Here is a 12347-nt window from a genome sequence, read left to right on the forward strand (position 1 = left end):
ATGATTTAACATTTTGCTAGCATCGTTTAGCATGTTGTTAGCATTAGTAATGGCCTCAAACTTTGGTTGCTGTTATTATTAAATGATTAATGCAGAATATTTCACATGCATCACGCTGAAATAAAGTTTGCTCAAGAGCACGCCAAAATGTGAAAAATTATGCCGATATGTCTTGCCAATATGATAACGTGTTGATATGACCCTACAATAACGGCAATAACGTGTGCAAGGTGTGCTATAGCGATAACATCATGTCAACCGTCAACACATTCTTGAAGTGAAAACAAGCAAAAACAAGCAAATGCATTGCATGTATGGTGATTTATAATGACCGTTTTTTAAATGCTGCCTTGAATTTGTGAATCAACGCAGGATTGCCAGGTTTTCACAACAAAACTAGCCCAAAACTAGCCCAATCGCGTCTCCTCACTCTCTAGCGCGCACAGCCTCCACAGCAGCTGAAGCTCCTCCAGGTCCTAGTGCCCGACCGGGAGAATGTTATATATATGTAGTGGGGGCGCTGTTGTTAGAGTAATAAAATGAAAAGTAGAATACGCAAATAAATAAAAGTTACTTCTTTTTCTGAATACATAAAGCAGTAATGATGTCAAAGCACAAGCATGACACTTGTAAATTAAATACTTTTATATACAGTTTATTAATCTGTAATAAACTTTCATGAAATGGATGATGAAAAATAATCCAAGTAGCTCTAAAATAATTGTATTTTTTTTTTTTTTTAAGCTAAAGACAGCATCAACTGATGCCATGCCACCCCCACTTCATGCGCACAAACATTAAATACAAAAATAAAATATTTTGGTTACAACTGCATCTGTCTGGGATGAAAAATCCCTGACTTTATTATTGTTATTTTCAGCGCTTTTAATATACTCTTATTATAAAAATAACTTTACTAACATTTATTTATCTTTAACAAGTATCCTTTCAGTAAGGAGACCTCAGAAATCTGAAACCAGAATGAAAATCAAAATGGTGGTTTCCAAACAAAGGGAAAAAATAAGCATATATTGGTATCGATATCGGCATCGGAAATTAGTTGAAAATTATCGGATATCGGCAAAAATCCAATATCGTGCATCCCTACAAAAAGCCTTTAATTAATTTTTTTAACACCATGGTCTGAAGATGATCTGAACCAAATTTGGTGAAAATCGGACGAACCGTCTAGGATGAGTTCGAAAAAGTAGTTTTTGTAAAATTCAAAATGGCGGAAACGTGTTTCTAGCGCTTACGGTTCATAAGTTATTAGCATAAACGTAAGTGAAACTTTGGACAGTTGGTGGCGCTAGAGCGATTGAGTTAGAGACTCCAAATTTGCAATGATGACCGTTCAGACTGTTCTCTATCTGTGTGCCAAATTTCATAAATTTCCTGCAAGCGGATCTATGGACTTCCAGAGCGGATTCCACTTGTCCCTCCCTCCATTCATACATTATTTTTCCTTCTTTTTATGTTTTCAGTCCGCCACTGCTGTTAATTTATTGTGACTGTACGGAAGAATATATATTCCTGTATTGATTTCAATTCTGGTGGAGTGGAACCAGTTAGCGCAGACGGAGAAAGACGTCCCGCTGCTACAGAATCCAGCCTTATAATTGAACAGGAACCGTATTTCACGTTCTCTATTCTTTAAGGGAATGGGAAGCGGTTGGTGTTTTCTCCACTCCAGTGAATGGCTCAATGGGTCGACTATTAGCAGACTTCACAATGACTTATCCAATCACACGCCTGTGTTGAGTTTATTTAGCGGCGCTCTCGAGGAGCGTGTTTGCAAATAGACTTCTTTCTGTCCGACACTCAATCATTTGTTAAATCAAGCAAACTCTTATTTAAGGTGCAAATTACACCTGAGGCTGATGGCTTCAGGTTTGTGCCACAATCTACAAAATAACATGGAATAGGAGGGAAAGACAAATGGAAAAATTATGCAGAAATATATTTATGTGGTGTGTGGAATGTAAATGCAGGATGAGTGTGACAACTGTTTACTTTTCATTTGTGGATGTTTGTCACTGAGCAAACTTTATTTCAGCGTGATGCATGTGAAATATTCTGCATTAATCACTTAATAATAACAGCAACCAAAGTTTGAGGCCATTACTAATGCTAACAACATGCTAAACGATGCTAGCAAAATGTTAAATCATGCTAACAATATGTTAAATCATGTTTGCAAGCATGTTAAATAATGCAAACAACTACAAACATGCTAATTCATGCTAACAATGTCCCCATGCTAATGAATGCAATCTTAAACGTGTTAACAACAGGTTAAATCACGTTAGTAACATTCTAATGAATGATAAAATGTTAAAACGTCATTAACATGTTAAATAATGCTAGCAAATCATGCTATTTTGTGTTAACAGTGTGCTAAAACATCCTAGAAACATATTTCATGTTAACATGTTAATGAAGGCTAACAACATGTTAAAACATGTTAGCAAAATGATAAATCATGTTAACAAAATGCGAATGAATGCTAACATGTTAAGTCATGTCATCAACATGCTAATTCATGTTAACAATGTGTCAAATCATGCTAGCAAAATGATGATTCATGTTAGCAATGTGTTAAAACCTGTTAATTCATGCTAGCAAAGTGATAAATCATGCTAGAAATGTTAACAACATTCTAAATAATACTAGCAATGTGTTAAACATGTTAGCAACATGCTAATTCATGTTAGCAGCATGATAAATCATGCAAACAACATGTTAATTAATGCTAGAAACTTCAAATCATGCCACCAACATGATAATTCATATTAGCAAACCTGTTAAAACATGCTAGCAACTTGCTAATTCATGCTAGCAATGTGATAAGTCATGCTAGCAATGTTAACAACATTCTAAATAATATTAACAATGTGTTAAACATTTTAGCAAACATGCTAATTAATGTTAGCAGCATGATAAATCATGCAAACAACATGTTAATTAATGCTAGAAACGTCAAATCATGCCACCAACATGATAATTCATGTTAGCAAACCTGGTAAAACATGCTAGCAACATGCTAATTCATGCTAGCAATGTGTTACAAAATGTTAACATGTTAATTCATTCTATCCTTCTTCCCTCCCTCCTTCCTTCCTCCCCCCTCCCTCCCTCCCTCCCTCCCTCCCTCCCTCCTTCCTTCCTTCCTTCCTTCCTTCCTTCCTTCCTTCCTTCCTTCCTTCCTTCCTTCCTTCCTTCCTTCCTTCCTTCCTTCCTTCCTTCCTTGCTTCCTTCCTTCCTTCCTTCCTTCCTTCCTTCCTTCCTTCCTTCCTTCCTTCCTTCCTTCCTTCCTTCCTTCCTTCCTTCCTTCCTTGCTTCCTTCCTTGCTTCCTTCCTTGCTTCCTTCCTTCCTCCCTCCCTTTCAGAGCAACCTGAAAATGTTCTAAATATATAAATATATTTCAAATGATGAATTAGCAAGGCCACACTGTTACTAAAATCAGTTTTGCACATGCTTGTGTATTTTTCAGAACATCCTGCTGTACTCGGACTTCCAGGAGTCGACCTTTGACCTGAGGCAGCTGCCGACTCACTGCTTTGAGGCCATGGATCATTTCAGCAAGTGTTTCCTGATAGTGAAGCTGAAGAGAGAGCAGGAGAGCCGGGAGCGAGAGCCGGAGGCGAGGGCGAGTCGGGACTGGAAGGCCGTGCGTGTGGATCTGGTGGCTCCTCCGGTCGAGCGCTACGCCTACGCCCTGCTGGGATGGACGGGCTCCACGGTATGAGCGCCGTTACATATCAGAGCTCTGATTGGACCAAGTGTAGAACCTCAGTGGTTCTCGTATCCACAGTGAAATGTAGCGAATGCAAATGAATAATGCTCAACTGAGACTGAGAATAAATGAGCACATTCCTAGCATTAGGATCCTTTGGAAGGTAATGCTATTTTTAATCCGTTTGTCTCTCCTCATCATCTCACTAACACTCCAGTGGGCGGGGCCAAAGTTGCAATAATGAAGTAGGCGTTGATCTTCTTCTGCAGAGGCGGTCTTCTGCTGCGTTCACACCAAACGCGAATAGAGCGTTTGGAGCGAGTGATTTCAATGTTAAAGGGATAGTTCACCCAAAAATGAAAATTAGCCCATAATTTACTCACCCTCAAGTCATCGGTGTGTATGACATTCTTCTTTCAGACGAATAAAATCTGAGTTATATTACAAAAATCCAGGCTAATCCAAGCATTAGAATTGGTTTCAAGTCCATAAAAAGTGCATCTATCCGTCATATAACTGCTCCACGCAGCTCTGGGGTGTTAATAAAGGCCTTCTGAAGCGAATCGATGCGTTTGTGTAAGAAAAATATCCATATTTAAAACTTTATCAAGTAAACTTTCGACCGACCGCCTTCCGTGGAAAAGTGTTGAATGTTGAAAGTGAAACTCAAGATGCGTTCGTGACGTCATGACGATCGGACATGGTCGCGATAAGGCCAATTTATACTTCTGCGTCGAGTGTACGGCGTAGCTACGTACCAACTCCAAAAATGTAACAACGCGTCAATTCTACGCGGACCGCAAGCGCCGTGATTGGTCTGCCAATCTCTCTCGCTCTCGCTCAGGTCAATGAATAAATAAATCTGCGATAGGAGTGTGTGTGTGTGTCCAGAAATGGGATGATAGTTTCTTCCTTACGTCTGCTATAACACAATATTTTGTAGTCCAGAGATTCTTTATGTTAGCAAATAAATACATAGATCCGCTGAGTATAGTTTATTTATTTTCTCATTAAAACCAAAGATGTTAATCAGTGATTGCATATAATGAACAGAGACACATTAGGGTACATTTCGTGAATGAAGTCTCCGCAACAGCAATCGATTGCTCGAGCCACCGCTGCAGAAAACAGCGCCACAAGCTCTGCATGATTTCACAAACGCATTCCAGCGCCAGATCGCCTCTTATTTAACTCTACTAATCAACTAGAGATGCATAATTTGTATTAGATATAACAACTCAAGCTGCAAGAAAAGCCGCTATCTCACTGCTGATACTCTGACAATGAATGTACACATTCTACACAACAAGCTGCTTCTTCTTCGGCTGTTGTCTTGATTACACCAACATGCCCGAGGACACTGCCTACTAGCATCTGCTTGTGTAATTGCACATTGACGCAGACAACAGCGAAGAAGTATAAATGAAAACCAACGCGTTACTTGAGGCGTAGAGGATACGGCGTAGGTCAGACGCAGAAGTATAAATTGGCCTTTAGTCTTTCGATCGGCAGGGGAACTTTCAACAATTTCTCCATTAATTGAAGAGGGAAGGCGGTCGGCCGAAAGTTTACTTGATGAAGTTTTAAATTTGGATATTTGTCTTACACAAACGCGTCGATTCGCTTCAGAAGGCCTTTATTAACACCCCAGAGCCGCGTGGAGCAGTTATATGATGGGCAGATGCACTTTTTATGGACTTCAAAAACAGAGCAACTATGAATCCAATTCTAATGCTTGGATTAGCCTGGACTTTTGTAATATAACTTTTTTTTTGTAATATAAGAATGTCATACACACCTAGGATGTCTTGAGGGTGAGTAAATGATGGGCTAATTTTCATTTTTGGGTGAACTATCCTTCTAAGTCAATGGAAAGGCGTGTTGACGCGTGTCTGGAGGTCCTGCGGCACGATGGACGCGATTCCGCCTCATTCGCGTGTCCAGTTCATGTGAATGACGCAATTTGAGCGTCTTGCGTGCTATGTGTGAGTGGTGGTTTTTGTGCATTCACGCGTTTGAAGCAAATTCGCGTCTGATGCCCGAGTTGAACATTTTTAACTTTGGCATCAATTCGCACCGCGTTAACCAATCAGGAGCCTGCTCATGCCCTCACATGGTAAAGTGACGTGATGAGAAACCCTGCATAATTTAAAAATACTACTGTGTCACAAAATGTAGTTTTAAGACTTTTTCAGGTGAGAATGTAGTTGTTTAAAGCTCAAATCTGTGGTTTATTTATAAAATGAGCGCCTATTTAAAAAAAATAACCTCGTGTTTTCGGAGTTGTGACATCCAGGCGATCATCGGGCGCTCAGCGCTCATTAACCCCGGCGAGAGCAGCCTTTCCTCGGCTAGTCCTTCTGCCGTCTGCCGCTGGCTCTGATGTCCTGTAGTGGTTCATCTTGTGTGGATCAAACGGCCGATCTTTGCTCTCATGAATCTATTATTTGTTGTCTGCCAAATCGTTTTGACTGAGGGCAAAGAGAAGTTTCATAACTTTATTTTTTAAGGATATTTAAATACATATGCAGTGAAGATAATGTAGGAGTTGCCTGGACCACATTTGTGTGACTATTAATGTTTAATATAAATTTTTTAATGAAAATGAAAAGAGACAGAGTGGTGTTTTATGACATATTTCTCCTGGAGTGCCTTGAACGCGCGTCAATTTCACTTAAAGCGCTCGATTTATACTGCATTCAAAATGTTCAAATGTCCAACTAGATGCGATTTTGACGCTTTATTCCCGTTTGGTGTGAACTCAGCATTTCACCTTTATGAGTTGTTTTCTGGGCTTGGTTACAATAAAAGCTGTTTTTGTACGAACAAGGAAGTTTTCATTTCTGAAACTTATTGGATATTCTTGTATGATGTCAAAACCTCAAGGAAATTTTGATTTCTCAGTTCATGACCCCTTAAAGGGTTAGTTCACCCAAAATTGAAAATTCTGTCATTAATTACTTACCCTCATGTCGTTCGACACCCGTAAGACCTCCGTTCATCTTCGGAAAACAAATGAAGATATTTTAGTGTAAATCTGATGTTTCTGAAAGGCCTCCATTGGCTCAATGCACGGTTCACTCTCAAGACCCTTAAAAGGCACTAAAGACGTCGTTACAATGTCCATCTCACTACAGTGGTTCTACAATAACTTTATGAATCAGCGAGAATAGTTTTTGTGCGCAAAAAAACCCTAAATAACGACTTATATAGTGATGACGATTTCAAAACACGGCATCATGAAGCTTCGAAGCGTTATGAATCAGTGAGTCGATTCAGCAGTTTGAAGCGTTATGAATCAGTGAGTCGATTCAGCAGTTTGAAGCGTTATGAATCAGTGAGTCGATTCAGCAGTTTGAAGCGTTATGAATCAGTGAGTCGATTCAGCAGTTTGAAGCGTTATGAATCAGTGAGTCGAATCAGCATTTTGGATCGCCAAATTTCAGCAGTTTGGCGGTTTGACACGCGATCCGAATCATGATTCGACTCACTGATTCATAACGCTTCGAAGCTTCATGAGGCCGTGTTTTGAAATCGTCATCACTATATAAGTCGTTATTTAGGGTTTTTTTGCGCACAAAAACTATTCTTGCCGATTCATAAAGTTATTGTAGAACCACTGTAGTGAGATGGACTTTGTAACGACGTCTTTAGTGCCTTTTAAGGGTCTTGATAGTGTAAAGTGCATTGTGCCAATGGAGGCCTTTCAGAGCATCAGATTTACACTAAAATATCTTGATTTGTGTTCTGAAGATGAACGGAGGTCTGACGGGTGTCCAACCACATGAGGGTAAGTCATTAATGGCAGAATTTTCATTTTTGGGTGAACTAACCCTTTAAAAACACATTCAGATTATTTGTACTATTACTTACAAATATGCATCACATTACGTTTATTAGTTTGTTAATGGCATGGACATTTTATATGCAATTCAAACGCATAAATCTAGTATCTATTGTGTTTGTGTCCCTAAATGTCCCTTAAGCACAGAGGAAAGACTTTAGGGGCGTCCAGAGACTGATACAGTTTGACTTGAGCTGTTTATAGATGAACTCTAACCTTGAGCCTCAGCGCTCACGTCCCCTGCGTCGCTTCTGCGGGCCGTCGGCTCCACACGGACGCTCGACCCATCAGCTGTAATTACATTCTTCCACTTACCGCCTCCTGGGGTTTGCTATCCCATGATGCTTTCAGCACCCACAGCGTGTGTAGCAGCGGCGCTGGGATGAAGATGGAGGAAGAGAGGACGTTCGTTTCTGAGGCTTATCATCATACCATTATGTGCATCTCATTAGTAGATCTGAATGCTTTAAAATCAATGTATTCATTTATTCATCCCCTCTGTGTCTGGGTGTTTCTTAGCATCCAATAGTGGTGCTCATTTCAAGCCCAAATGGACCTTGAGGAGGTTTAGATAATGACAAAACCATTGAAACTACTGTATGTTTGAAGAGCGTAATGGAGAAGCGTTTATATCGGTCTGCTGGCCATGATAAGAGTCTCTAAAGAGATTCATGATGTTTAATACCATAAACAACAGCAGGACGCCGAATCAATAAACAGCAGTGTGTTCAGGTTAGTTTAAATCTCATTTAACTCTGCTTTATTTGCTCAAGGGAAATATATACCCAAGAAATAACAAACTCCATAATATTGGACTGTTTGCAGTTTAATGCCTTTATTGGTTAGATTATTCTGTTTGTCCTCTTAAAGTATAATCTGCATTTGATCATTATAATGCACAATATCATTTACACAAATCTATTTAATCTCATTGCGCTGGACAAAAATCATTTGAGATATTACAGATTACATTTTTTAATGTATGTATGGCTATAGACTAATGCCGAAAGATCTTGTAATGCAAAGAAAAGCGATTAATTCAAACTATAGGCTCATATAGTCAGATCACTCTCAAAAAAAAGAGTACAAAATTGTACCTTTTAAGGTACAGGCCGTCACTGGGGTGAGACCCTTAAGGGTACATTTTTGTACCTCTAAGTCAGGGGTAGGCAAGTTCGGTCCTTGAGAGCTGATGAGAGTTTAGCTCCAACCCTACTAAGCCACCACAGTATAAAACTAATGGCTCCCATGAGTATTAAGTATGTCACCATTGTTGAGATTCATATGCTGATTCTTGATATCTGTGTGCATCTAAACTTCTTTCCCCCTAGAATGTGTTTAAAAATCAAAATTCAGAATGCCTGATCTGTTGCAAGAAAGTATTGTTGGTGAGTATTATTTATTAATAGTTTTAGTCAGTGATGAGTTCAGTCAAACATTTTTCTTCATGACAATTTTTGTTTATGGCTTCTTTTGATTTTAACAGATTGTGTTTTGTTAACACTGTAACAAAAACCACAAACTCACATAAAAAGCCAAGAGTCAAACTGCCCAACTAAACAAAACAATGATCGCCATAATGGTGACCACATATTATACCAACATCTAAACCTCTGTTAATTCTCAATAAGAGCTTCTATAGATGTATTTCGGGGTTGGAGCCAAACTCTCTAGGACCGAACTTGCCTGCCAATGGTTAATTGTAGGGGTAATTGTACCCTAAGGACCAATTGTGTACCTTTAAAGGTACAGTTATACGTTTTGTTTTGTCCCCAAGGAACAAAATTGTACCTCCACTGTACCTTTTTTTCTGAGAGTGTATATAGTCTTAAATATACTTTATGATCAAACTATCATAACAGTGTCATCAAGCGCTAGCAATAAAGCCTCAAAAATCCCCCGAACAATTTGTCTCAAGAACTTTTTTCCCCTCAGATCTGTTGCTGTCTGGCTTTCCATCATGGTCATTTAGTGTCAATGCTCCTAAATTATGAAATTCGCTTCCCCTTCTACTTCGTTATCTTGGTAATCTTTGTCTACCTTCAAGACTCCACTAAAGACGCATATTTTCAATATGTATTTTGAATAATGTGGCAAAGCGCATTTAGGCCACGCCCACACCGGGAAGGGGGGGCGGGATAATCCAACGCTCTCCATTGACTTTGTATTGCGTGAAGCGCCTCTTTGTCTTTTCTGACTTATAACAAAAAACAGAACAATGTCTAAAAGCTGATATATGACAGGGTGTACAGCAAACAAGCTAAAAAACACAGAAATACGTTTTTATAAGCTGTCGACCCAAAAAAAACAGCGTTTCAGGAGACAAAAGTGGATTCAGGCAATAAGACTTAAAGCTTCAGCAGGAAGAATGGGTACATTTTGGGATCCTGACACTCAGTATGCCTCAGTATGCTTATGTGTGCAGTAAACATTTAGTCACTGTTAAGTCAAATATCCAAATGTCAGTTTTATATATTATATTTCCTGTCGCTGATTACGTTCCCCTCTAGTGTGTGTAGTTCTCAGTGTCTCAATTGCCTGTATCCACTTTGGGTCAATAGCTTATAAAAACGTCTGGGTTTTTGGTTGTGGGTTTTTTAGCTTGTTTGCTGCACACTTTGTCACATATCAGCTTTTAGACATTGTTGTTTTTTGTTATAAGTCAGAAATCACAAGGAGGCGCTTCACGCAATACAAAGTCAATGGAGAGCGTTCGATTGTTTTCTCACCCAGTGGGCGTGTCCTTTAGATTATGACGCGTATCGCTCTCTGTTTACGACGCCATTTTGTCAGGCAGGACCAGCCGGCGCCAGCATGAGTTTCAAGGCAACGGAGTTCACTGCGCACTTTAATTCAAAAGACATAGACTTGTACATAGCAAAACTTAATAGATTAAACATAACAGATCCCTATAATGCCCCTGGGGTTCTTTTCACCTGTATGGATAAAGGAACGGATAGCTTTCCTGTCACCTGTGGCACCAACTAGCCTAGTTTGGACGTAAATGGGCACTAAGTAACAACTTATGCACTACTAAATATTTTTGCGTTGACGAAAAATAACCATGGTTTTATTATAGTAAAAGTGTAGTAACCATGGTTTTATTATAGTAAAAGTGTAACCATGGTTTTGTTATAGTAAAAGTGTAACCATGGTTTTATTATAGTAAAAGTGTAGTAACCATGGTTTATTGTAGTAAAAGTGTAGTAACCATGATTTATTATAGTAAAAGTGTAACCATGGTTTTATAATAGTAAAAGTGTAGTAACCATGGTTTTATTATAGTAAAAGTGTAGTAACTATGGTTTTATTATAGTAAAGGTGTAGTAACCATGGTTTTATTATAGTAAAAGTGTAGTAACTATGGTTTTATTATAGTAAAAGTGTAGTAACCATGGTTTTATTATAGTAAAAGTGTAGTAACCATGGTTTTATTATAGTAAAAGTGTAGTAACCATGGTTTTATTATAGTAAAAGTGTAGTAACCATGGTTTTATTATAGTAAAAGTGTAGTAACCATGGTTTTATTATAGTAAAAGTATAGTAACCATGGTTTTATTATAGTAAAAGTGTAACCATGGTTTTATTATAGTAAAAGTGTAGTAACTATGGTTTTATTATAGTAAAAGTGTAGTAACCATGGTTTTATTATAGTAAAAGTGTAGTAACCATGGTTTTATTATAGTAAAAGTGTAGTAACCATGGTTTTATTATAGTAAAAGTGTAGTAACCTTGGTTTTATTATAGTAAAAGTGTAGTAACCATGGTTTTATTATAGTAAAAGTGTAGTAACCATGGTTTATTATAGTAAAAGTGTAGTAACCATGATTTATTATAGTAAAAGTGTAGTAACCATGATTTATTATAGTAAAAGTGTAGTAACCATGGTTTATTATAGTAAAAGTGTAGTAACCATGGTTTATTATAGTAAAAGTGTAGTAACCATGGTTTTTTGGCTAATTGATTACAATTATATAACCAAAGTTTTACCACAAATACCATGGTTAAACTATGGTTAGAGTAGCAAACCCATGGTTAATTTGTGGTTACCATGGTTTAACTACAATTAACCATTTTATTTGTTGTAAAACCATGGCTCATTTTCGTAAGGGGAATTCAAACAATCAGCATGTTAAGTCCGGAGCTTAATTTAGACCCTGACTTCATGCAGTCAAAACCATAGACTGTGCAACAAATATGGACGTAGTGTCCGTGACGTCAATCGTAGGTTTCTAAAAAAAGAGTTTTTGAAACCTAAAGCGGCCGTCGCCATCTTGGCAGCGCGTCACTCCCGGATAACTGAAAATGGGCAAAGAGGCGGGACGTGGGTGGAGCTTAGGTGCCTGGTTAGTGAAACCACGCCCACCTAGCTCGACCATAGTGACAATAAGTGTTGGGTGTAACTAGTTACTGTAATTTAATTACTTTTCCCTTGAAAAAGTAAAGTAAGGGATTACACTTATTTTTGGAGTAATTTAATTACAGTTACTTCACAAGTAATTGAACTAAATACTGTGTATAGACTGTAGAACAATTATGTATAATACAATAGTAGAATTAACATCAACATTTAAAGTCTAACTTTAAAAATGCATGTTTTTATGTATCCTTCTCACATTTGTAATATTTTGGTCAGTTAATAAGAGTAATTTATGTTATGTATTTGAATGAATTAAAAGAGACGTTTCATGTCTATCCTTGAATCGCTTAACTCGAGGTTGATTAGTTAATTAGTAATAAGTAATTAAATACTTTTTGGAGAGAGT

At 38.1% G+C, this 12347-nt stretch overlaps 1 protein-coding gene across 1 annotated transcript in view; it reads left to right on the forward strand.

Moving 5' to 3' along the window:
* The window catches only part of dntt (deoxynucleotidyltransferase, terminal), a gene marked incomplete at both ends in the record, with an annotated part of 247276 nt that overhangs the window by 143368 nt on the left and 91561 nt on the right, over positions 1-12347 (forward strand). The window contains one exon of the mRNA XM_079843630.1: positions 3495-3743. Coding sequence (XP_079699756.1) covers positions 3495-3743 — 249 coding nt within the window. The remainder of the gene's footprint in view (positions 1-3494; positions 3744-12347) is intronic.

The sequence above is a fragment of the Gobio gobio genome (assembly GCF_949357685.1).
Source record: "Gobio gobio genome assembly, chromosome: 18".
Classification (NCBI taxonomy): domain Eukaryota; kingdom Metazoa; phylum Chordata; class Actinopteri; order Cypriniformes; family Gobionidae; genus Gobio; species Gobio gobio.